Source organism: Tachysurus fulvidraco, chromosome 1 (genome assembly GCF_022655615.1).
Source record: "Tachysurus fulvidraco isolate hzauxx_2018 chromosome 1, HZAU_PFXX_2.0, whole genome shotgun sequence".
NCBI classification, from domain to species: Eukaryota; Metazoa; Chordata; class Actinopteri; order Siluriformes; family Bagridae; genus Tachysurus; species Tachysurus fulvidraco.
Genome location: NC_062518.1, coordinates 31748999 through 31776139, shown reverse-complemented (window position 1 = coordinate 31776139; position 27141 = coordinate 31748999). Strand labels below are relative to the sequence as shown.

General features: G+C 36.0%; 3 protein-coding genes across 6 annotated transcripts; all 3 read right to left on the bottom strand.

Moving 5' to 3' along the window:
• Positions 1 to 672: 672 nt before the first annotated feature.
• Positions 673 to 16328, bottom strand: gal3st4 (galactose-3-O-sulfotransferase 4). Of its 2 annotated transcripts, none has more exons than XM_027169546.2 (4): positions 16012 to 16328; positions 7659 to 7775; positions 5176 to 5482; positions 673 to 4255 (listed from the first exon to the last, which is right to left on the bottom strand). In XM_027169546.2, exons 2-4 carry the CDS (start codon positions 7763 to 7765, stop codon positions 3257 to 3259), a joined length of 1413 nt encoding a protein of 470 aa, XP_027025347.1. In that variant the 5' UTR covers positions 7766 to 7775; positions 16012 to 16328; the 3' UTR covers positions 673 to 3256. The 2 variants fall into 2 exon arrangements, with proteins under 2 accessions (XP_027025347.1, XP_027025346.1); XM_027169545.2 differs by lacking the exon at positions 16012 to 16328 and adding an exon at positions 10661 to 10981.
• Positions 16329 to 18386: 2058 nt separating this feature from the next.
• her8a (hairy-related 8a) lies at positions 18387 to 22761 on the bottom strand. 2 transcript variants are annotated; one of them, XM_027168997.2, is made up of 4 exons: positions 20391 to 22761; positions 20073 to 20168; positions 19874 to 19952; positions 18387 to 19628 (listed from the first exon to the last, which is right to left on the bottom strand). In XM_027168997.2, exons 1-4 carry the CDS (start codon positions 20451 to 20453, stop codon positions 19153 to 19155), a joined length of 714 nt encoding a protein of 237 aa, XP_027024798.2. In that variant the 5' UTR covers positions 20454 to 22761; the 3' UTR covers positions 18387 to 19152. The 2 variants fall into 2 exon arrangements, with proteins under 2 accessions (XP_027024798.2, XP_027024799.2); XM_027168998.2 differs by having other exon boundaries at positions 18387 to 19625.
• Positions 22762 to 24263: 1502 nt separating this feature from the next.
• LOC113657637 (lysophosphatidic acid receptor 4) lies at positions 24264 to 26840 on the bottom strand. Of its 2 annotated transcripts, none has more exons than XM_027169569.2 (2): positions 26504 to 26840; positions 24264 to 25410 (listed from the first exon to the last, which is right to left on the bottom strand). In XM_027169569.2, the coding sequence occupies exon 2, from the start codon at positions 25387 to 25389 to the stop codon at positions 24418 to 24420; it is 972 nt and encodes a 323-aa protein (XP_027025370.2). In that variant the 5' UTR covers positions 25390 to 25410; positions 26504 to 26840; the 3' UTR covers positions 24264 to 24417. The 2 variants fall into 2 exon arrangements, with proteins under 2 accessions (XP_027025370.2, XP_027025369.2); XM_027169568.2 differs by having other exon boundaries at positions 24264 to 25415; positions 26504 to 26786.
• Positions 26841 to 27141: the final 301 nt, after the last annotated feature.

The window sequence follows — 27141 nt, the reverse complement described above, 5'->3', positions numbered from 1 at the left end:
AAATCAGAACTCAAACTTATTATATTTATTATTGAGTTCTTGTAGTTTGCTTGGTCACATTCATTGTGTCCTTTTCTTTAACTGTATGAACTCAAAAACAAGTAAACCAATAAAATAATGTCAGTGTAATTGTTCATACTGTGTTCTGTCAATACAGAATTTAGCAAAGTAAAGTGCTGTGGCTCTATTTTTGTACACATTTAAATCTGCACAGAGTGAATCAGTGGGATTTATTTGACAGAGCTACTGAATATACATAGGACACTTGGCATGTTGAATAAAAAAAACACAAACAATTCAGTTGTTTCTTTTATTGAAAGTTTTATTTTTGTTCCATTGAAACATTTTTTTTTGTTGGTGTTTTTTTTTTCATTTATCCACATACAGTTAAACTATAGATCGAAGACAAGATACTTTCAAAAGGTATTTTGAAAAGTTATTTCTAACCAAATCTCAATATTCAAGTAACAAAAAGAAACAAAATAAATATACACAAATTACTAATGTTCAAATTAAATATTTACAACATCTGCAGCATCAACGTAAAATTCTGGTACTGAGGAAAAGATTGTAGGGTCAGCAAAGCTTTCTTGCTTCATATTTCATAGACATGTTAAGATTTTGTTTGTTGTCAGTTGCCTCCAATTTCAAATTACTCTGAAACTTTTTTTCCAGATACAAGAGCAACAGAAAACCAAAAAAAAACCCTCAATTATAGTTTAGGATTACTATTTTCACAGTCACGGGTTCTGTATTTCATAACTAAAACATATCAGCAACTCTTTGGTGTACCATTAACTTGAAAAGCATCAGTGAATAAATGGAAATTCAAGTTTTCTTTTGTGAACCAACTTCGAATGTAAGATATCTACTCTTGAGATGAATTATGACAGAGCAGCAATCTAATACAGATGTAGACAATAATGGAAACACCAACAGACTGGTAATAAGGGCCTTTTTTTGTCTAAAAGTCATCTGTCTTGTTTTTAAATATATATATTTATTTTTTGGAATGCTATCATGTCAGAACAAAACAAATATGAACTGCCAGGTGCAGGTAAATTGAGCTGAAGGCTTTCTCTATTCTTGTCAACAAAAAAAAAAACAATTTCAGCAAGAGTTGATAAAAATGCTACAACACATCCAAATCAAATCATATTGCTTTCTTACAATCCCCTAACGTCTGTTAGGTACTTGTGTATATACTGGTTGACAAATTGCAGCCTCTATACAGTACAAATCTTTTGCATATGAAGATGCAAAGCTTTGGTTGAGATCAGGGAGTCTTAATTAGTGTTCAGCTTCATTTCCATCATGCAATATGCTGGCATACGTGTCTGTATTAGTTGGCACACACTTTCAATCTTCCTCTACTATTTGCCATCTTGTGTCAAACATTAGTATGGGATATTGATTTAGAGTATGAAAGAAACAAAGATCTCTATAACAAACAGATTTTACATTGGAATTGTTTTTGTTTTGATCTTCTCGGGCTCCAAAACTCATCTATGGATACTGCCCTTGGCTCAAGTGTATTTGTTCTTAAAAAAGTATTGCAAAATACAAAATCAATATGTAATGTGACAGTAACAGCGATGATGGTATTCCTACTAAACACGGTCAGTGAGTGCTATTTATAAACATGCACTATTTCAACATACACTTCACATCACTTACTATAATTATAATGACTACACATGGAGTGTTCTGGTTTAATAATTATCCCTGAACTGGAAAAAGTTATAAACTTTTATAAATTGAAACATGGAAGCTGAACAACCAGTTAATATGTTCAGCTTTATCAAGCTGTGCGATGCATTTCAGTAAAACTCATACTTAATTTACATACCATCATTCTACATACCACAAGACTGAGACGCTTGCATTTTCAGAAAACTATAAATACATTACAGACATTAAATGCTTTTTTTTAGAAGAAAAAAAAACATGAATACATCAAGCATTAATAATCAAGCCCTCTTCCAACTAGTTTCAGAAAGTAAGGCATCACTCAATTTTGGATTTGGACACATATGTATTTGATCATTTTTTTCACAGCTTTCTTATATTCAGTTGACATTCACCATCTCTGTCACTCCAATTTTACTAGAAATCCAGGTTAGCAAAATCATGCACATTTCTACCTACATGGAGTATGTTAAGTGGTATTGGTTCACTGCCATAAAAATAAACCTGAAACACTGAAAGGCAGAACTGATATCATTGATTATACTACACTAATGTTTAAGCACTCTAAATCATTACTAATGATTCAAATTTAAATTCATCTGAAATGACAAATAAATACCATTTTATACACAGAAATTCAAAACTGTAATATAAATAAGAGAAAATAACCTCAGACTGGAGCCAAGAGGTTGATTACAGTGAGCGGAATAGCCTAATCCATCTGATGGACCAAGTACACGTTTCATGTATGCAAAATTTCTTCAGTGTCATCAACTGGAGAAATTTTATGTAGCTTATATAAATGTGAAGCATTATGCAATGTTATGACCATGAACAAGTCCTGTTATGGTACACAATGCAAAAAAAGGCTCTTATTTTCCATACAGTGTGCCTTCCCTCCTGCAGTCCTGCACTACAAAGCCATGGTGTACTGATCATAAATCAATTGCTGACACCCAAACCAATGTCATTGATTTTCTTTGCATTCATTTCAAAGATTTGTGCCAGAGTGTAAGGGAACTACGATTCTGCTTTAGTGGTATTTGTATGCCAGTCGATGGTTTTACGCTCTATTTCAGTGCTGTCACTAGGCACAGAAGCAGTGTCAATCTGAAAAGTGCTATGTGGCTCAATGCCAAATTGTCTGTGTGGGAGGGAGGGTGAAATGAAATGTAAAGTGTGTTTGTGGGAGTGAGAGACCATGGGTAGCATTCAAAATGCTTTTGTACTATTGCAGCTCAAGTAAAGCAGTAGAAGAAACCGACACCATGCACCACGATGTAAACGAACTGCATCACACATCACCTAGCATGCATCATTCCCACTGCTGTGTAATAGGGCCAGTTACATTGTATTTGTTCCACTGCATTCCTCAACACAGTGCTCTTTACACACTACCATCAAAATCACATGATTTAATGCATGATACCTCAAGAGGGCAAGATGAAGAGGAGTTCAGAAGCTGAGCAAGTATTACAAGTCAGGATCTAACTCCAGCTCGGAGTAGTGTAGTGCAGAGGCCCAGTAGAGCCATAAATTGGGAAAACAAGTGTGGCTATTTCACTCATTATCTCAGTTTTCCCTTAATGTCCACATGTACTTGGGATTTATTACGAACCAGTATGGTTCCATCCCAATCCCTCTCTAATGATTCTCCGGCCTGCTGTCCAGTCCTACGAAGTGACGAATCCTTCTTAACAGCAAGTGCGTTTCCAGCCCCTGCTGCTCCTGGATGTTGTTGGGCACGAGGAAACTGTCGAAGATCCAACAGATCCTTGTACTGGATTTCTGGCCTAATCATACGCAGACAGGCTTGCCTAGTGGCATTGTCCAGACCTGGCTGCAATTCATACCCTAAAATCTTAACCAGGCCACTCTGGAAGGGACGGATGGCCCTGTCTCGAATGAGACTAGCTTCAATCGGCCGACCTCCATCACGCAGGCATATGCGGGCCAGAATTTCACGTCTACTCCGCAGTAAGGTCACCTCAGTGTCCATCCTCGCTTGACCGAATCTCTCAACTTTACCCCAGAAAGTGCTGTTAAAGGTTTGGTACAGGTGCCAGTCCAGAGCGTTCCATTCACGCAGCTTCTGACGCTGCTCTTCTGTCAATTGCAAAGATGCTGGAGAAGCTGCCTTCCCCACCCAGCCTGACCTGCTCTTGGATATCTGCTGTCTTGCATTTAGACTAAAAGACACAACAGCATCCAGAGGCCAGCAGAGAGCATGTCGGAGCAGCACCATGGACTGGTCAAAGTACTCAGACAGAAGGATAAGTTTAAAGTTGCGTCGTACTGCTGCTTCACCACGCTTTGCAAGAGCCAAGGAGTAGTTAGCATTGTGATCAAGGCCAAAATCAAACCATAGCAGGTTGCGAGCATAGTGGTTATTGCGCAGTCTGGGATCATAGTATTTGTTCGGGTTATCTGCAAAGTCGCCTAGTCCCTTGGAACGTCGGAAGGCAGGGGCAACATTTTTGTAATAGGCGTAGGATGACTCGGCTAATGCCACAGGGTCTCGTAAAATGGAGAAATAGAAAGTATTTGCAGGCATAACTTTATCAACCTGTGGACAGAGAAAAAAGTTTACTAAAGTTTAATACACTTTTACTTTACAGCAATATGATCACTTATCAGCACACATGATAGTAGGTAGCTACATGCTAAGGCAAATTTTTTTCTGTGTTAATGATAAAATAATGTTATGTACTTTCTCGATTACAACCTCCGTTTATACAAATTACACAGAGCTGCACATACACGTTGGATTCGCCGCATTTGGATGCTAATGTAGGTTCACAAAGCCATGAGCATGAACAGTAAACCAACATCCACCATTGTTGATGTGTTTGTGTTTGCCGCTGCTGACTCGGCACTGTGATGGCTCTCTAGCCAGTGAAAAGGCAAACCAGTTCTTAGAAAGTTCACCAGTGGAACCAACTTTGAACCAGCACCAGCACTAGCTCTGAACCAGCACCCGGTTCTTTTTGGTGGAAAAGAGGCATAGTTACTCTCTATTAGGAACCATAGTCTGCATGAGTAGGTGGGTGAGGAGTGTGTGGGATTTTACTATAGGTTTCACACAGGGAATACTAACACCATATTATTGATGCAAAGCACCATTCTTACAGAGCATCCTGTTTTTATCTTTCCAATCCATCTGTAGTAGAGTTCTGGGTTGAATACTGGGCTAAATATTTCTAGATGTCTAGCAATGTTCTAATTTTTTAGCAATGTACAGACAGCTTTGTATGTGTAATAAGTAAACCTCTCCTATCTGTTGGTCTTCAGTTATGAGTGCAATAAATTGATAATGTCACTTGGATCATCTGTAAATAAATGAGTTACAAAGATATAGTTATAACACAGGTCCAAGAATTGCTTCACTGCTAAAAAACGACCCCATTCAGCAGATACACTTTGTAAATCAGTACTGTTGCATGACAAAACTACAATAAACACAGTTAATAGCATTTATTCCCATACCTCTGGCTTATAAAAGCGCATGTGGTTTCCCATGATGTCATACTCGGCTACATGGGGACCCCTGTACCCTTTGACCCTTTGTGCTATAAAGGGGAGTGGATAGCCAAACTGGTAGCCCATTGGGAGGGCAAAACGCAGGCCCTGCTCCTCACCAAAGCGGTATAGCATGTTGAGAATGGTGCTGCTGGCTGTCTTGTGGGTCTTCAGGAACATGATGTGAGTTTGGGGCCTACAGGAACCCAGAGGAGGCCCTTGGCCATTCTCGGAAAGAGAGAACAGAGACCGAGGCCGCTCAGGCTGCACCCAGCTAACAGCACAAGAGACAAACAAAGACAAAGGGATGTGTATAATCAGATAGCAGATAATGACAGAATAATAGATTAAGAGGTGGTAAAAAAGTAAGTGAAAAGGGTTTTATTGACATCCACCATATGAATTGTATACATTGGAACAAACTAACATTTCTTCAGAATCCTGGTGACTGAGGCACTACCATCCCCACTCTTTTAATAACCATAAAGACTTTGTTAGTGATAGAGGCCTCAACTAATACGGTCCCGTTAAAGAGAGAAACTGAAGACTGATAAAAATAAGAAAATTTGCACTAAAAAAAAAACCAAAAAAAACAATACAAGACAAAGAATAAGAGAAACAAAAACAGTACTACATATAATGTATGTACATGGTATATTGTTTATTGGATTCCTATTAGGTTTATTTTATTCTGTCGAGCACATTAGTTTGCATATTCTGATACACTTGAGCAATTACTCTGAACCTCACTATAAGCTTTTTTTAGTGTACATAAAGTCAAGGTCATTATATATATATATATATATATATATATATATATATATATATATATATATATATATATATATATATATATATATATATATATATATGAATGAGAGACAGAGAGAGAGAGAGAGAGAGAGAGAGAGAGAGAGAGAGAGAGAGAGAGAGAGAGAGAGAGAGAGAGAGAGAGATTGACAATGATAGGTATTGAAGGGGAAGCTGTTCATGCTCCATTACTTCCCAAAGTAACAAGATCAGTCTGAGTGAATGTGTTGCCATAATCTAAGCACCACAAAAAAGAACTCCCCAAAAGTAATTCACTGAAAATATAAAAGATTGATTAATGCTTTGTACACTAACAGCCCTCACAGCCTGTTACATTAAAAAAGAAAATGGTTCTGAAATAAAGTTAGAATTTCAAGAGGGGAAAAAGTATATAAATAAATAAATATTCATTTAATTTATACTTGACTTTTATACTATACTAAATATGTTTACACTTACTTACATTTGCATATATTTCCATATTAGCTCAAAGGACTTTTCCCCAGTGAGCTCCATTTGTGAGCTTTTGAGAATTTTCATTTCAAACAAAATAACCTGTCAACTGATTGTCTATTATTAACTGTAAAATATTAATTGAAATACAACATGTAAATAAGTCTTATATCAACAACAGAAGTGATAGTAAGTGCTGTGAATTGTGTATGTTTTATATTATATAGTATATTTTTATTATATAATGTTCCTAGTGAAATTATGAATAGAGGGCAAAGCAGAAAAAAAGGTGTTTAGGGAAAAAAAGTTTGCTTTATACAGTGTACAACTGTGCAGTATGATTAAAATTATTTAAAACCATTGTAATCATTACAATTATTTGTACAGTCTTGCGTTTAGAAGAATATGCCACCTTTGTAGGCCTATGTTTTTTAATCTTTAAATCAGAATTTTCAGACTTTTCTTCTTTTGGCCAAAAACAAAAAGGATTTCATTACAGACAATGGCACTAAGTCTGGGATACAGGTTATGAATTATTTTTATTTCACATTAATAAAAATCATGGTAAGGATCCCTGTCAGAAATTGCAGGCGGCATCAGCCTAAATTAGCCTAAAACTTATAGTTTAAAAAATATATAAAAAAGAATAATAAACTAATAAAATGTTGTGGCCATATTTTGCCTTCTGCCATTACAATGTGGAGCACCTACATAATAGTCATTTAAATATTAATATTATATATTAAATTAAATATAAGCCTATAGAATGCAATGTATACATTAAACAGCCATTTTCACACTACACTGTGTGGTTCTTAACCCTTTGTTTGGTTGATTTAAAAGTCACATTTTTCAATGAGTAGTAGGTAACATTTTATTATTAAAAACGAGGTGATTACCATTTCAGTTACAACATTTTAGCATTACACCTGCCTGCTATGCTGTGGTCTGATCTTTCCTGTTTGAAAAAAGTAAACAGGTTTTGTAGGTGTTTTGGTCATTGTAAACTATACCATGATGTACTTTTTGACATACCTCCCACTTCCGCTTAAAAAAAAATCTGTCTGCATGTTTCCTATAAACAGTGTTAAGGGTGTAAAAACTTCACATACTTTACACACAGGTATGCTGCAGTCTTTTAAACCAAGATATGTGAAATGTTGAAGAGGACCAGACCACTTTCTGACCTTTTATTAAAGAGGACCCCCAGGAGTTGGCCTGCAAAGGCGATGACCACAAACACCAGCAGCACTTTCCACATGGGTCCGAGCCGATAGCATCCCAGCCAGCGCATCCTCCTACTCCTAAAAAATAAATTGCTATTTTGAATTATCTGTCATGATAGATAATGTAAGAGCAGAAAAATGAGGTGTTCACCCAGCAGCAGAAAAATAAACACGACAATAGATGGAGACAAATAAGATTTGCGTAATACTGTAAACCATGACTAAGAATATTCATGGGAAAATAAGCAAATGAAAAGGTACATAGGAAATAAAAATTACAAACAGTACCAATAAAACTAACAAAATGAGTATAATTATTTTTGCAGCAAATGTATTTATTTTGATAGACAATAAGTCTTGTTGATCACAGCCTAAAGGTCTGGCACTGAACACAGACCAAAAGTACATATTGATAGAAAATCAATAACTAATCTGCACAAGTTGATGTAAAGTGAACTGTGAATGAAAATATTATGAACACAATATTACAATAACAACTCCATCCAGGGTGTATCCTGCCTTGATGCCCAAAGATGCCCGAGATGGGCACAAGCTCCTCGTGACCCGAGAAGTTCGGATAAGCGGTAGAAAATGAATGAATGAATATTACAATAACATTGAACCATATAAAGCATTAAAACACAAAATGTCACAGGTCCATATTTTGTCTAATAGCTTTGGTTCCTAAAGCCTCACCACTCTTTGGCAACTGCTCCGGTGAACAAGATACAGACATCATTGAGAACTACATGTTTACTTATTATGAATTTTTTTATTACATTAACAATCCAGGACATCATATAAATATGAAGTTAAATGCTTAATCTTAAGAATCTGGGTACATTTTACCTTAGAAATGTCTTTTCTAATCAACAACAACCATGTTTCTAGTAACTGGTTGGTTATATGAGTGTTACATTTTTTTACAATTACATTTGAGTGTACATGCGTGACCCTGGAATAAACTCTAGCACAATGTTAAATAAACTCTATTCTGGGAGTCAATTTTTCAGCTCTTTTCAGGAGTTAAAACCAAACTCCAATGAAGTTTAAATTCTACTAACATATAGAGTTTATTAAAATAATAACCATTTCATAGTCTTAACAAATCTAAAACAGAAAAATGGTTTTAGGTGAAAATAATTGCCAAAAAAACTACAAATACATTTGCAGCATATGGTCGATGCCCTCATCCAGAGTGACATACATTTGTACAACTGCCCCAGGAAAGGTAGCTTGGTGGACCTGGGATTCAAACGCACTACCAAACTCACAAACTATCTGATTAATAATCCAACACCTTAACCACTGAGATACTTCTAAACAAGATTCAACATTCTTGGAAAATCCCCAACAGCATAAAAAAATTGTTTAATAAAGTAAAATGTCACTTTTACCCTCCTCACAACGAAGTCCTGGATAATGCAGCTGGGTGCAGGAAAGATGTAGACCAAACAACACCAAGGGAAGCACTGAAACACCCAGCGCATGAACACTCAAATATTACACCACATTTGTGTACCCTTAAACATCGGCTGTAGTTTAAGTTAGAAAATAAACTCCCAAAATTTAACTCTTACCCAAGTTTATGTTTAACAATTTTCAACTCTAGAAATCTGCTGTGTGAGCTTGTTGGAGATATGTCCAGTATTTCCATTTCTGACAATCTAGCCCAATCTGTGTTTATGACAACAGAGAGGATAAAATGGCTGAATGGAAATGCTTACTACAGTACATCTTGTCATACCCAAAATGTGGGAAGAATGACAGTTGAGACAGCATACTAGTATTCATTCTAAAAAAAAAAGTGTGTTTCTCAATGTTATTAAAACAGTAAAGAAAAATTTAATTTTAGTTCCTAAATGCAATTACGACACGTTTACTGTTTATATGCAAAATGTCACACCATCTTAAGTGGTCCATTCAGTTAGAGACATTGGAATTATGAAAATTATATTTACGTAAAAGTGCAAGGGCAGAATTATTTGGATGCACTGTGTATGTATGTGTGTGTATGTGTACAATTGCCTATTGTGTGGTGTAATGCAATGCTTACTGCTCAGTGTGTGTGTGGTATGTGTGTGTCTTAGTCTGTGTAGAGATACAGATAGTACACTGGTAAATCTCAGAAAGGCTACACTCAGCCAGATGCAAAGACATATCAATGTAACAAGTGTGTGCTTGTGTACAATCGCCTATTGTGTGTGTGTGTGTGTGTGTGTGTGTGTGTGTGTGTGTGTGTGTGTGTGTGTGTGTGTGTGTGTGTGAGAATAGAGATAAAGGATACGGTTTAAACACTGCTCTTGTGTCAGGCCAAATAATCTCAACACATGAACACAAGTTATATTGTTTCTTTAGACTTGGTCTATGGCATGAACAGAGTAGACCAGGTAGAGGACCAGGAGAAATGATGTGCATATGTGGGTGGAGTAGGTGTGGATGTGGGTGGTAGTGGTCCTTTTTCCCTTTCTTCCAAAATGTCTGTGCAAAGCCAAATGAAGAGCTACACCGTTTAAGGCTTTCAGGGAAACTGACTAAGCTTCATCGACTATGCTGCTAGTCTTATGACTCTGTGTTACCACAATTGTTGGGAAGCGCTTGTTTGAGAAAAAAGTTACAACAGATCATTCAGCTGTAAAATAAATAAATAAATAAATAAAATAACAAAAACAATCAATTTAAAAAAAAACAAAGAGTGGATTGTGTGGAGAGCTGAGAACAGAAAACAAACGTCTCTTTATCTTGTAATTTGATGCACAATGCAGCAGCAATATGACTAATAAAATGCTGCATGTCAATCACAGACATGTACAGACACCGAATGAGTGATGACCAGGGAGGCGGAACTGCCTTTGTTTTGACTTGTCTCGTACAACACCTCCCATAATGGTAAAGTAACCAAAGCCGCTCTAAGAAATCAACAGATTTAGCGCATAAAATAAATCACTGTTGCTCCTGCTTACCTCGCAAAGAGCCTGAACAGCATGATAAAGCCGGGCCGGTGTCGGTAGAGACCCGGTGCATGTCGGCTAAGATCGGAAGGGTCGCTTCAAATCCACCCGCAACCGATCCATGAAAATGAACGCAATCCAGCTAAAACGCCAGCGGATGTAACGCCTGCTCTTTTACGAGTCTCGTTCCCGGGTCCAGTTTCGCACTGATTCGGATTCTGGGTAAAAGCAGATGGAGATGATGGCGCGCTTTGTCTGTTTTAGAGAAAGAGAGAGTGTGTTTTCGGGTAGAGGAGGAGTGAGTGAGTGAGTGAGTGGGCGTGTTTTGAAGAGGTTTCACGCAGCTCCATATAAACTGCTGTGTGACGTCATACCCCAGCGGTGCGGATGCGGTCAAACGCACGCAAATCTATTTGCAACAAAGGTTACGTTGACACAATGAGTCTGAACAAATCTAAGGAGTTCCTTTTTGTTTGAATACACGGCTTATTTTGATAGATGGATTACAATACAACAATCCGAACTAACCCCACAGTCCAAAGTAAACAATTAAACAAAAAAGAGCAAGACCAGAAACCTCCAGAAAATCAGTATGAGGGCAAGAAGGTGTAACAGTGCAAGGATTTTAATTATGGATCTCTTAAGACACGCATCTGAATGCCAAATTAGTAGTATTGCTATCTAAAGTATTGCAAAACTGGATTATGACTGTGTGTGTGTGTGTGTGTGTGTGTGTGTGTGTGTGTGTGTGTGTGTGTGTGTGTGTGTGTGTGTGTGTGTGTGTGTGTGTGTGTGTGTGTTCACCATGGACCCAACCCTAATGCATGCTCACCCAATATGCAATGTGGTGGAAAAAAATTTTAAAAAAATTAATTGCTAATTAGTTAAATGGACTGTAACAAGTAGAGATGTTTACTTCACAATGTTATTAATAAAATCCTGTGTTGACACTATGTGTTGGAGCAAAATTAATATATGTGAAAATAAACATTCGAAAGCAGACAGTGGGAACTAAAATAGAAAGAGAACATCGAGTCATTTAAGGAACTAATGACTAACAGTAGCTCATGGGCAAAAAAATATGTGCTAGTTTGGTATACCAGTAGTCCTTTATGACACATGTCAAAATGTTTTGAATTGATTCTAGAAAATACCACTTATCTATGTATATACCAAGAAACTCCCAGGATCTGGTACTGGACCTCTCCCTCCATCTTCAATGTTTTTCTGCACACCTTTTTTATATACCAAGAAACTCCCAGGATCTGGTACTGGACCTCTCCCTCCATCTTCAATGTTTTTCTGCACACCTTTTTTGCACTATGACACTTTAACTCTGGACTGTCACTTTAACTCTGAACTTTCACAGTACAGTGCCACTTTATACACTTTATACACACCATACTGTACATAGACAGTTTAAGAACAATCATTAAAAACAGCCACATTTATAATGTATATACATAATTTTTCGCATATATTTTTATATTTTATATAGTTTTTATATAGTTTATACTTTTTATTTATCTATCTCCTTTTGGTTTTATTTTTTATCCCTAATTGCATTCCTTTTATGTTTGAATACTGGACAGATGCAAAAAGCCTTTCACTGCATGTCGTACTCTGTATGTATGTGTATGTGACAAATAAAATTTGATTTAATTTGATTTTATATATGTATCATGTATGTTACATATATGTGTATGTAAATGTTGTAACACATATGCACACTATAGAGCACTCTTGATCAAATCATTTTCAACCTGTGGAATTAAAATAGTTAACTTTCACTGTGTCATGTGCAATGTTAAATAAACATTGAGCAAATGGAACCATAACTGGTTGGCTGATGTATGGATTTTCCAGCAGCAGATGACACTGATCAAGTGTCATGAATACTGATGGCCATACAAGAGTGTCTTCATTTCGCTGGCTGAATTTCAAGAAGACAGGCATCATGTTGGAATTAAACATCATGCAGATAGTAAGAAAACTGGACTAACAACTCAAACAGGTTTCAGAGTGTAAAACAACATGGTTGTCACTTATTCTGTTATATATTATTTAAACAGACTTTGAACATAAAACCCAATCAATCACATGTATGACCATGTTTAGACAAGATAATCATTAATTTTATGCATGGCTCAGACACTACGAGAGTCTTAATTTGTCCAACTGTATTGGAAACCTTCTTAAATAGCAATCAACCAGCATTAGCTTCCGAACCAGACACATTAGCTCGAATATCTGTGTAATATATCATTGATTTTACTCTCCAGTCCAAGGTAGTTAAAAGAGACTGTAGCCCTGGTGGCTCAATGGTCAAGGCTCTGGATTACAGCTCAAATGTTGAGGGTTCGAGTCCTAACACTATCAAATTGCTACTGTTTGATCCTTGAACAAGGCTTTAACTCTCTGCTCGAGGGGTGCAATATTATGGCTGGATCTGTGGACTGAACCCAACTTCTTAACAATCTGGGATATGAAATAAAAGATTGGTATTGTGCTGTAAGTTAGACTATACAGTGTTGCTTGAAAGCTTGTGAACAGACTTGGGTGCTTGTGATCATTGTCTTGGTGTATGACCCATTTTTTCTTGAGATTCAGTTCATGGACAGATGTCCTGCCATTTTCATTCAGAGATCACTGGCATAATTCTGAATTCATTGGCTCATCAATGTTGGAAAGCTGGGCCAGATGCAGCAATACAGGCCCAAAGCATGATACTACCACCACCACGACGTTTCACATACGGTATAAGGTTCTAATGTTGGAATTCAGTATTTCCTTTCTACAAAAATTATGCTTCTTATTTTAAAACAAAAAGTTTTATTTTGGTCTCATTCTTCCACAAATTATTTAATTTAAATTCTATATAAATATATAAGCAATAATATAGAAATATCTAAAGGGTTCACAGACTTTCAAGAGACACTGTCACTGTGTGTGACTCTTCTAAATGTCAAATACTTTTTTTCACCACTTATAATAAAAAACTAGGGCTGGAGCCCTGAGATGGCCTGACATCCCTTTCAGAGTGAATTATCCTGCCTTGCAACCAGGAAAGGATCTAGATCCATTGTAAACTTGACTAGAATAAAGTGGTTATAAAACATTAGTAATACATTTTGTATAGTATTATAAATTAATTTCAACAACCTCAATATTAACTATATAATATTAAGAATGTCCACTTGTTTACATGGCATATATTTCAGGAAAAAACAGGAGACGGTATAAAAGTAATACAGATTTCACATTTCAGAATGGGGCCCTATATTCCCTATATGGCCAAAGGTTTTTGGACAACTGACATTGATATGTGCTTTTTAATATGTCATTTTAATGCCCCAAAATTTAGTGCCACTTAATGCAAATTTAGTCCAAGATTTTGGAGCATAGTTGTGTAGATTTGTCATTTTAGCTACATGAGCATTATTGATAAAAGTGATAAAAGTGAAGTTAGTTAAAATTCACACCAACGATGTCCATTGTGTTCTGTGTAGGCCACTATTGTCATTGACCCTGGGGGCCCTTAGTTTACCATTTTAATGCAACCATACAGAATAACTTCCTATACAATTATGTGGATATACTACTTGGAGAAAGCCCACATATAGGTGTGTATTTCAGATGTCCACATGCTTTTGGCCATATATATGTCCAAATATCTTCACAGTGTGTTTCAGAGGAATCATATAAACAACATAAATAACTGCTAAACAAATCACCCAGGTGTCAAAATCTTTTATATACAATGTTATGCTATGCTAGACTAGAGTTTGTTGTGACTGTCCTAAACTTTGGTTTCAGACTTTATTCCAATGGTATCTACTGGGTTTTCTGGCTATTGTTGGGTCACATTTCGCAGGGTTTAAAACCACAGACTGGATAGCTGAAGTGGGCAAAACACCCATAAAGCCTTCTGACCCAGTTTCTCATCATATATTTTTAATCAAGCAGGGCCATGTTCGCACAGACGTGTATTATTTAGCAAGGTTGTGGAGCTAATGTGGAAAAGGCAGATGGAGAATACAATAGTTAGAGGCCAAATGCTGCATGCAGTTATACAAAAACCTTAAATGTTTAAACCTTAGATGTTGCCATAACACGACAGTCACTTAGGGAAAAAAAGCTTAATAATGATATTTTATTGTTTATGATTTGTGTCAACAAACCACTGGCTCATAAGAATCTTTAAACATTTCCGGAATGTGTTTATATAATCACATAAGGCATAAGGCACACAACCTTGAATAATCTTTTTCCATAAATACCATTTAATCTAAGCAGAGTCGGGCAAAAATAATGATCTATCTACATTGTGTCCTAATTCTACTATGCAAATTGTTAAAGGGATTTTCAAAGACATTTCTAGTGTTTGTAATGTTTTTTTATTGAGTGAAATGTACTTTATTACTTTACAGTTCAGGCAGATTTAACTGTATAACTGGATCCAACCATTTTGTTGACAGTAAAATATAATTGAACAGTAAACAGTTCACACAGAGTAGGTTACAAGCCTGCATTACGAACAGCACACTGACTGAAACTAGTTAGTGACAGTGAAATAGGATAAACCCAAACAAGCTTAGCCACACTAATCGACCAGCCAAAATAATCTGATTAATTTCAAGTTATTTTTAGGACTAAAATAAAACTTCTGGATCAATTTTGCACAAGTAAGCACATGCAAAGACATCTGAATGAACTCTTAAATGTCCTGTTTTACAGTAGGTTTAAAAGTCAGAGAAAAATGCCCCTATTTCACATGATGTTAAATATATATAGAGATATATATATAGAGATATATGATGTTTTATATTCTTAATTTCAGGACAGACTTTTAGTTTCAAAGTACAATTAAAATAAATAAATAAAAAATCCCATTGTTTCTTCTGTTTTCTGTTTACAATCTAATTTTAAATGTCATTAATGTGTAATTTTAAATGTCACTAATTTCAGACAGTGGAAAATCACATCCTATATTTTGGTGTTTTTTATTAGGCCTAAGGATTACTTTAATACTGTAACAAACACAATACAAGTAACACATTTGTAATTAAAATAAATCCCAAATTAAATACTGTGGCTTACAGCTAAGTAAGAGTGTTTTTTGTGTGTATATAAACTATTTGCACGTGTTGGTTATGTTGTTGCAGTAAATATTAACAACTCTTGTGATTTCTCATCTCTCCACGTTCACGTGTGAATCCGCTTTAGTTGAAAATTCGCTATACCGCATTTTCTGCGTGTCAAACTTTCAGATGGGATTCTTGGGATTATTGGAAAGCGCAATAAGAACTTTATAAAAGGTCCCTAATACATTTGTGCTAGTTTTTGGACACTTTTCTACTCACCGTGCTGCTCAGAACTTAGCTTGTAGATGGAAGAATTTCGTGATATTTCGCCCAGCAGTCTGATTAGTTGGTCATTACTGCTGTACTAGTTGTTTCCGAAGTTCGCCTTTAGGAGCCAACTGTGTGTGGGTGAACCGAGTACACTAAAAATATGAGGGAGAACTAAAGGGAAAACAAAAATGTCCAGCTGACGGAGTGAGCGCTATGTGGACAAAAAAGAAAACACACTTTAGTGTTATGTCTTCATCCCCTCTTAGTATGTTTATCAGGGACATGCAACCTAAGCCTGTCTCTGGCAGTCCCCCATCCCCCACTGCATCTCCGTCTGTCTTTCACTGTGTGTGTGTGTGTGTGTGTGTGTGTGTGTGTGTGTGTGTGTGTGTGTGTGTGTGTGTGTGTGTGTGTGTGTGTGTGTGTGTGTGTGTACGAGCTGTTTAATTTATCCTCTTAGATCTAGCCCATTATGAAATAAACTTACATTAGGTATTATTCTTTGCAATGACATTTAATACACACTAGAATGAAAAAATGGCTTTAAAACCTGATTAAACTGTTCTAGCTTTCTAAAGGGTTTTTTCGTTGTTACGTTTTACTTTGTTCTATAGAGCAGCCAACAAAATCTACAGTATGTGGGTGTAGCAAGGAATAGGATAAACCTTGAGAGTAGTTAATGGAGATAGCAGATCCTGTGGTGGAATCTGGGGGAAAAGTTATCTTTCCTAGCTTGGTTGCTAGAGCATAGGAAGTATTTTACTCATGAATACATGATGTCATGCATTTGCATGGAGAATAGATTGTCTCTAATTACAAAAATCACTATTAATGTGTTCCTTTTATTTAGCCAAAGACTCTGAGCAGCTCAGCTGAGAGTTGTGTGTTGTTTTCTGGGGTCTGTTTCTCAGTTTCTTACTGTACTCCATTCAGCAGAACAAATACACTCATTCATTCAACTCTGCCTGCTGGACATCACACAAAACACATATGGTTCACTCTCTGTTTCTTTGAAAAAGATCAGCAGTATCCACCAAGTAACAATGTAGGCTAGCGTTCATTCACAGATCACTTAGACTAGTTTATAGAGTGTGTGCGTATATATATATATATATATATATATATATATATATATATATATATATATATATATATATATATATATATATAGGTTAAATTTGTTGTTGTACAATTACAAGCCCTGTTGGACCACCATTAGGCATATGAGTCATCAATCTGGACCTTAAATTTCTTTAATACTTTAGCTTAAATGACAACTAGCAGTTCAGTGAGCATTAGCACTGTTTTTGAAAGCTTTTTTCTGCATACATTTACACTCAATCTGTTTGATGATCTGGTTGATTTTTTTTTTTTTTAACTCAAGACAGTGTGTTAAAAATTGCAGTGGCAGACTCACTGTCAAAAACATGTTTAAAAAGTGGAACTGAACTCATAGAAAAGGCTTTACTGGTTACTATTTTATTAGTGTTGTATAATTGTATTTCTCTCCCTTTGTGTGTGTGTGTGTGTGTGTGTGTGTGTGTGTGTGTGTGTGTGTGTGTGTGTGTGTGTGTGTGTGTGTGTGATTATTTCATCAATGCATAAAATTACTTGAGTTTAATCTTGACACTAATATATTGCTGTGCCATGGTTCATTAATTCATTTTCTACCGCTTATCCGAACTTATAGGGTCACGGGGAGCCTGTGCCTATCTCAGGCGTCATCGGGCATCGAGGCAGGATACACCCTGGACAGAGTGCCAACCCATCGCAGGGCACACACACTCTCATTCTGTGCAATGGTTCTTCTACTATAAATCTCAGGAAACTTGGTGATTATAAAACACTTTTACAGCTCTGTATTGACCAATTTGTCACTTAAAAAATATAAACAAAATCATTTTTTCAAAAAGAAATAGAAATCTAACACTTACTAATAACTCTTTTGCAGACTAATTATTAGTCATGCTCTTATTGTATGTTGGCCACAATTGTAGCAGGAAAGTGAGTCTTGACTGCACCTGTAGGTGGCCACCATGGACCGCTTTACCGCCAGTGAAAAGCCTTACAAACCTAGAATGATAAAGCTATAAATGGGGAACATTCATAAGGCAAATTGAGAAATGTCATAAAATGTCTCAAATGGGTTTTCTATTTTTTTATTATGTTTTTTCTTAAAAGAGTACTTTTTAACTTTACATTTACAAACATACAACAGCAAATGTTTACAGGAAAAACCAAGGCTATTGTAAGTACAATGATGGCAGGCTAATATATGAATAGTTTCTAATTATATTATACTCTTACATAACTTCTACCATTGCTTTCAATAGTTTGATTTCGACAAAACATATTTAGAAAAAAATCAGCACACCAACAGCATACAATGGATGTTCGTTTCTTTATTCACAGACACGTTTACATCATATTCTGATACCCAGCACACAGAACAGGCATCTAAATAGTGTATGTTTTGCACCCCAACCTGAATTTGTATACAAAATGCTCCACGTGAGACAAATAGGAACCTAGTCTAAACATCTAGTATCAGCAAAAAAATTATCAGAGGTCATGGCGTTTCAGGCACATATTTACACACTCAATGGATTCAGGACATTCCGACACATGACGATTATTTTGTAGCAGAACCCAGTCACTATCAGTTTATCAGGTAAAATGCATCAGGCCACACTAAACTTTAGTGAAAAGGCCACACAAAAAAACGGAAAAGGAAAATCAAGAAGTAAACCATCATTTAAAAATTATTTTCAAAATGAAATACAATTAAGCAAAGTAAATTGCTTCCTGGTTTAACAAAATAATGTTACTCTCAAGTAATGAAGCAACAATTCTTTTTCTCATGCACTCAGTTCTAAGTGAGCATCCTTGGTTGTGGTTCCCTTTTGTTTTTCAAATTTCCAAACAAGCCCACACCGTGGTAAATCAACTATAAAGAATAGTGCTTCAAACGATGCCACAAAACCCCCAGGGGCTCGGAGACCTACTATTATTCGGTGACCTCTCCGCTCTCGGAGTGAAAAGGCCCAGCACTCAAACATCCCAGGAGATGAGGATGTAATGGACACTATTAGGGAAGAGTGGAAGAAGGGGGGAAAGAACAAGTGAAAAGTGGTCGAGGGTTTTGCTTCTTCACCATGGCCTCCACATAGAAGGGTCACCCCCTGGGAAGGTGGGGGGAAGGGCAGTAGGGGCTAAAGGTTGGGGGGAGGGTGTTCGAGGTGGGGAGGGCTTCATGCCTGCCCCCTCTCTCTGCAAGAGGATTCCAGGAGAGCAGTGGGGGCTGCTGGGTGAGGGGGGGCTCGTAGGAGAGGGAGGGGTGTGTAGTTGGAGAGAACGGGGTTGAAAGGAGGGAAGAGCCAGTGGAGAATGTGTAGGCGAGGTGGGAAGAGGAAGAGGACTGGTGGTGGCAGCACTGCCCGTGGCACCGCTCTCTCCACTGATTTGGGGCAGAGCCTTCAGCAGGTGGTTCAGAAGACGAGCACCCAGTGATTTGTCCATGCCAGAGCAGTTGAGGAGTAAATTATGCACCTCATGCATACACTGGATATAACCACTACTGTATCGTTGGCGAGATTCAAAAGCCACACTAGCTCCCTGACTGGCTGCTGTAAACAAACAAACAAAAAACACCCATACACTTTTATGAACATAATATAATATAAAATATGCACAATTATGAACTTTGCGCATGATAATGATAAGTATAGATTTTTACATTGCATTATTGTGTACATGTGAGATGTAATTGCAGCTTGAGTAGTTTATGAATTGCATTACTAATTTTCCACTTCATTACATAATTTTCATAACACAACTTCTGACATGTCAAAAGTACATTTAATAGTCTTACCTGGACCAAGGCCCCTTTGAAGACCCTCCATGTGTTGCACAGTTATCTCCAGAACATCCGCCTTCTCCAGTTTTGATTGCTTAACAAAAGAACACAATATCAAAATACAGCATTTGTAAGCCTACAAAATTGTGAAGATTTATTTTTACCACAAATCAGTAAAATCCAATTAATTTTATTTCTTTTAAAGTCAACTTACATCCAAATTGTAGGCATCCACCATAATACCCTTCAGCTGTTCCAGGCTTGAGTTGATGCGTTCTCTACGTCTCTTCTCTATCAGAGGCTTTCGAAGCTAAAATATAAGTTAGTTTAGAATAATGATTACTGCAAAGGAAAGTGTATTAACAGTGTAAACTCAACTGAGAGCTTGTAACATGAACGCGCTACCTTAAACTGTCCATTAAATTATTCTAGTGTTATTAATAGCCTGCAATCAGCGTTTGGGGTCAAAAAATTAAGCTGTACAACAAATTCTTGCCAATCAACCCCACCCAAAGTAGTAAGATTACTTTACCTTACGCTCCTCTTTGGCGTTGAAGCTCTTTTCTGGTCCATTGCCAAGGTTTGAAGCAGTCATTCCTCTGCTTATCTTCTCACAATGTAATATTAAATCGCAGAGTCTTGCAAGTGTTTGATTTCTCGTGTCGATATTTTCTTATAAGTGTGAGCTAATGGTGCCTGCTAGGCTGGGAAGATTATGCTTCTAGCTCGTTTTAAAGGTTTAGCTGAAGAAAACCTCCCCTCTGAACCACCACCCTGAGCTATTAACATGACAATGCATGGGTGCTTTTAGCAGCACACTTTCCCACAGTCTCAGGGGAAGGCCAAGAAGAGCCTGATGTCGCCGCATAGAGACAATAATGGAAAGTTTGAGAATAACTAAACTTGTTTCACAGAAATGCAAAAAGTTGGTCAGGTCATATACAGGTCACTGGAAACTTGGTAAGAAGGCAAGAAAGTGAAAATGTCAGTGCGAGTGCATTGACACTGTGCAGGACTGTTTTATACTGTTCATTATTGGATATAAGAATAATTAATAGATACCTGCAGAATTTGATCACTAACAGGATTAATACAGCACTAGACTTGAGGGCAGGAAGATGGGAACTGCTTGGAGGAGAGTATCGTGCTAATCAAATGAAGAGAATGTTCATCTTCACCAGGGGTGAAAAACCTATGGAAATTTTTGATGATTATCCCCAGATTCTCTGTTATTGTTCCCTCCTTTAAATGTGGGGTGAAAACACTAATGACTAGCTAAATCTCTCTCTCTCTCTCTCTCTCTCTCTCTCTCTCCCCCCCCTCTCCCTTTATTGAGCCACAGTCTGCAGAACAATGGACAAGGTGCCAAAGCTATAATGTTATAGGCATATAATCATGACTTAGTTTTCCTTTCTCACTTGGTTTTAAATCCAAGTTTACTCATTACTTGACCCTCTCATTCCACACCTTTACACTTCCTCTGATATTTACCAGCACATTTACACTAACTAACAAACACAAATAACTAACAACTAAGTAAACATCTATAGGAAATGAAAAAACTAATAAACATCTAAAGGAATTTAATCAAACAACTTAAAGGAACTAAAATAACAAAATGGGACATCTAACAAGCAAATTAACAATTTAAGCACATCCAAAGCTAAAATCCCATTAGAAAGTGCACTAAAATGACCCAAAATGGTGAACTGTTTGACTATGAGTACAATTTATTTTAATCTACATTTGGTTATCAGAGTAATGAAATATCACCAGAAAAGTGGAACTACTAACTACTAACATTTATAAAATGGTAATGAGATCTACTGGTTAAATCTTGCATACATGAAACGTGTTTTGCAAACTCACTTCTGTACATAAACTTTTCACGTTTGTTGCTGATATGACACTTTTCAAGACCGCAACATCCTAGACATGTCAAAGTTAAGTGTGCAATGAGAGATACAATCTTACATGAACAAAACTGTTGTGAAACATTTACACGTTTTCAGCTAGAAAGGAAACTGTAAAAAATACTGGAACTAATGAACACTTGTTTTAAAACGTTGTGGTTCACTGAATATACAATAACCTGATAATATAAGCAGCATTTCTGAACTGAGTCATTGTCACCAGTAATAATAAAAACACATGCACAAACACATTTAATGATTTATTCTAACACATTCTTAGCAGTCAAATATAGGTTTTTATGATGAACTGTTGTTTTTCCACTAGCTTAAATTACTCTAGATTTTAAATGAAAAGTTTAAATTAGACTTTTCACAAAGCTCTTCCTTACTGTGAGTATTCTTTAGATCTGTTGAATACCACAAGGCTCAGTTTCATATCTGACACCACATCAAATCTTATAACCAGAAATCTTCCGTCCATATTTGTTAATTTGCACATTTCAACAGAAAACATCACTGTTACTTATATTACTTATAATCTATATTTTACAGAATACCAGGCATTTTACTAGTACTGTTGTTCATAGGGCTTGTTGGAATTCTCTTCATTATTTATTTGGATCTTTTTAATACACATGCATTTGTATATTATTTTTACATTTGTATTTGTAACAGTATGGCATTTGGTTAAAGCTTAATACAGGAATGATATAGATATAAGATTTTGTGTTACATAGGTTCATCGAAGTCCTGCCAAGAGCCTAAATGTTTTTTATAGGATTTTAATGATAACCCTGTGTATAGACCAGACATTTATTATAGTTATGTTTATAGTGTGTTACAGAATGTTTTATCTCTTATGCCTTTTTTCATTCATTCATTCATTCATTTTCTACCACTTATCCAAACTTCTTGGGTCACAGGGAGCCTGTACCTATCTCAGGCATCATCGGGCATCAAGGCAGGATACACCCTGGACGGAGTGCCAACCCATCGCAGGGCACACACACTCTCATTCACTCACACACTCACACACTACGGACAATTTTCCAGACATGCCAATCAACCTACCATGCATGTCTTTGGAAAGGGGGAGGAAACCAGAGTACCCAGGGTACTCTCAGAGAAACCCCCGAGGCACGGGGAGAACATGCAAACTCCACACACACAAGGCGGAGGTGGTAATCGAACCTCCACACCTGGAGGTGTGAGGTAGACATGCTAACCACTAAGCTACTGTGCTCCTGCCTTTTCTTTTAGTAATATAAATTTCTAGCAGAGAGGAAGGTGCCTTAACCACTGAACCACCAGTATTAGACTTTTAGTTGTAATACAGATAATTTTGTAACATAGCTACTTCCCCTGATACCTAGAGTATAACATCTGTAAGAAGATGAACAAACATTAAGAAAACTAATAGCCTGGAACTGAAACTATTTTAACTGAAAATAGCAAGCTCTTGGCTCCGTTATTAACACAGTCTCTGAGATGATATTGCATACATGCCAAGTCATTTTTTTAGCCGTCAACCTTAAGTGTGGTCTATTATCTATACCTACTACAAAGACAGTCCTCTTCTGGGTTTCCAAATAGGCTGCATATTTTTCAATAACTTTTTTTGTTTGTTTGTCTTTTGTTTTAAATTCAGTATGTTTAATTTACGAAATATTCAGAATTTAACAATGAAATATAAAAATAAAACAAGAAAAAAAAATCACATTTTTCACCAACAAATACATGCATACTGTATTTCTACAATACAGAATCAGAATAGAATACAGAATCATTATATATATCAGCATTATATATCAAGTAAATTTACAAGTATATACATTAGGTCCTTCTCAAAAAATTAGCATATTGTGATAAAAGTTCATTATTTTCCATAATGTAATGATAAAAATTTAACTTTCATATATTTTAGATTCATTGCACACCAACTGAAATATTTCAGGTCTTTTATTGTTTTAATACTGATGATTTTGGCATACAGCTCAGTTTTTAAAAGCCTCAGGAATCTTTTGCAGGTGTTTAGAGTTAATTAGTTGATTCAGATGATTAGGTTAATAGCTCGTTTAGAGAACCTTTTCATGATATGCTAATTTTTTGAGATAGGAATTTTGGGTTTTCATGAGCTGTATGCCAAAATCATCAGTATTAAAACAATAAAAGGCCTGAAATATTTCAGTTGGTGTGCAATGAATCTAAAATATATGAAAGTTTAATTTTTATCATTACATTATGGAAAATAATTAACTTTTAACACAATATGCTAATTTTTTGAGAAGGACCTGTATATATATTTTTTTACTTTCTCATCTATTTCACTGACTTAAAAATAAGGGCAATATCAACAAAAAAAAACCAATAATGCTTAAAAATTCTAAATAAATAATCTAGCTTCCTTTTGTAATCATAGTACCTAATCATACCTAATCTAAAATAAATTAGGCATGTGCAACAAAAGAAAACATTTACTACTGTTACTTTATTTGCTTTTGCTATTTGTCTTTATTTATTATATGTATTATATATTAAAAGTTCTTAATATTTAATTATTAATATTTATTATTAATACATATATGTTTATTGTTTGTATGTCTATTAATTGACTAACATGTTATGTCTTTTGTAATATGAGTTTTATTAAGCTGTACTGACAGGTGCTCTGGAGCGGGTGTTTCCATCAGAGCTTACATTTTTCATGGGTAACATTCTCCGAACCGTATCTATTTCAACGTTTTTGCGGAAAGTCTCTGTGGTAAAATAGTAAGCCAAGGGGTCCAGAATGGCATTCAGACAAGTTACCATCAAAGTATAGTAGTAGGCAGACAACACTGGGCATGGTATAATTTTGTTATTGTAGGAGTAAATCACCACCAGCATGACATGATATGGCAGAAAGCAGCACAGAAATATGGCCAGGTTAATGCTTACCATCCTCTGGATTTTGCAGTTGTCAATTAAGCCAGACATCTGGGCTGCAGTGCTTTTGGTGACAGCATGCACTAACCCAAATGAACAGAGAACCATGATGATCAGCGGTATCCCAAATCCTATTGTCAGTGAGGAGGTTAGCGTAGAAAGCTTGAAAGCATATTTTGGAACACTATAAAAACATGTTTCATTTCTTATGTTTGCATTTGTGTTAGCTAGGTAACTCTGCATACTGGCTCCGGTTGTTAGCATCCAAATCCCCAGGCAAACTACTGGTGCCTTTTTGCGGCCTTCACGCACTCGAGATGACATAGGAAAGCAGACAGCCATGCAGCGGTCAAGGCTAACACATGTAAGGAGCAAGATGCTTCCATACATGTTGGCTAACAGTATAACACCAGCAACTTCACAGACCTTTTGTGACAGGCCTTCAAATCCCAAATGGTAGTGGATTCGTAATGGTAGAGTACAAACCAGAAGGAGATCTGCTATAGCAAGATTGGTCATGTATACAGTGGTGTGTGAGCGTGACTTCGTGCAGCAAAAAAAAACTGTAAGTGCCATGAAGTTGAGAGTGATCCCGGTTATACAGACCACACTATAGACCGCAACAAAAATAAGGTTTTTCTGAGACTCACACCCCACAGCTTCGGTCTCCTGACATGTTAAGTTACATGACATGGTTCCTCTTTTGAATGGTAACTGCACTGAAAAACAGACACATGAAAATTAATAAAGAAAGTTAACATGGAGTTCAAGTCATTTTGAAAAATATTTTGTCACAGTGCTGAAATGCAGTTTCCTTATCTCTAAGACAGATAAATGTTCCAAACTAAAAACTGCAGATATAACTGCCTTATGTGCTCTTCATTTGATCATTTGTGAATAAACAAATCTAATGGTTGACACAAATAATTTCGATATAAACAAAGAATGATGTCATTCAAAGGCTAAACTCAAATATTAGTTTTGATGTACAGTAAAACTCCCTTCCTTTTTTATCGGCTTCACATACAGATGATTACTATTATTAATAAATCAATTTTATATTATTTTATAATTATATGTAACTATAAAAATATTACTGTTTAGATTTTTGGGCACATAATATCTTTATGTTCAGAAGAGAATTTTGTTTGTATTTTATATATTACATTCCACAAACCTGTTTTTTTTTGTTTGTTTTTTTTGTTTTTTTAATATTTATAAAAAAAACTCTGAAAAACTTCATACAAACTCTGAAATCTGAAATTCACTTTGGATTTTTTGGCATTCTGCAATGTTTAAAAGATCCATATGCCTTTGATTGAATGGAAATAGTTCTTGTTTCAGTAACTGTATGTTAGTAACTAGGACAAACGTGGCAGAAGTGTTGACCCCCACATGTGAGCTTGTTTTTTTCCACAGACAATTTAAGTCTGTGACCTTAGGTTCTGCTACTTTTATCATGTAATATAATCTGTAAAGTAATATTGTAATATAAAGCTCTGTTTAAATGTACAGTTAGAGTTGAAACATGCATTTTATGCAAAGCATTATAGCATGATGTTATCCTTGACTTTGCTGGCTCTATTTAAATCTTTTTTTTAAAAAATAATGCTGAAATCCTGAAATGATCTGCTAGATGTTTCATTTAATTAAAATATAATTATTATTACATCGCTTTCATTCTTTTTCTTGCAACTCACACAGTAAACTATTTTTAAGAATCATTCAACTGTAAAAAACAAAAAAGTATATCGCTATTTAGTTGAAATGAGTCATGGAACTGAAACACATGGTTCATCACACTTACCTGTAAATCATTTAGTAGTGAAGGAAATCTGTTATATCAGTCTAGTTCTTGCAACAGTGCTGAACAGTTTAGATGGTGATCTCTCATTTCTTTTGATATGTACAGTAGGAGACCTTGTTTTAAATGCTACATCTCAGGAAGTACCTTTACGCTTGTGCAAGTGCACTCTGACTTTTTTTTGCACTCATTTTTTCAGTTGTTTCCGTTTCTGTTGTTAAAATGTGGCCAGATAAACTTAAGTGCCACATATATGAACACAGCTTCAGTTACAACCAAAATAAATTCTCGCTTAAATAGGCAAGCCCTGCTAGCAACAGTTTATGTGACCTAAAATAAAAATATGAGCATTACAATTCAAATCCGAGTGCATCTACAAAAATTCAGAAGCTACAAGATTACTAAATGTGAAACTGTAGTGGGTGTGAAACATATAGCATTAGATGAGATGAACATAAATGAACAAGATTTATTTATAGTCGGTGAAGGCATGCTAATCAGCTTAAAGGTCCTTTAGCAAGATTTGCACATACACCACATTCTGAATAAATAAGGTTTAGACCAAAAATAAATTAGTAAATTCTGAGAACAAATATACTGAAACACCAGCATCCACGGCTATAATCAATTGAGAAAAAAAA

Coding starts and splice junctions, on each gene's coding strand:
- gal3st4 (XM_027169545.2), bottom strand. CDS start 10,683: ATGCTGTTCAGGCTCTTTGCGAG. Junction 7,776..10,660: donor CTGTTCAGGCTCTTTGCGAG/GTAAGCAGGAGC, acceptor TTTATTTTTTAG/GAGTAGGAGGATGCGCTGGC. Junction 5,483..7,658: donor GGGGTCCTCTTTAATAAAAG/GTCAGAAAGTGG, acceptor TTGTGCTGTTAG/CTGGGTGCAGCCTGAGCGGC.
- her8a (XM_027168997.2), bottom strand. CDS start 20,453: ATGACTGCTTCAAACCTTGGCAATGGACCAGAAAAGAGCTTCAACGCC. Junction 20,169..20,390: donor ACGCCAAAGAGGAGCGTAAG/GTAAAGTAATCT, acceptor CTTATATTTTAG/CTTCGAAAGCCTCTGATAGA. Junction 19,629..19,873: donor TCAAAGGGGCCTTGGTCCAG/GTAAGACTATTA, acceptor GTTTGTTTACAG/CAGCCAGTCAGGGAGCTAGT.
- LOC113657637 (XM_027169569.2), bottom strand. CDS start 25,389: ATGTCATGTAACTTAACATGTCAGGAGACCGAAGCTGTGGGGTGTGAG.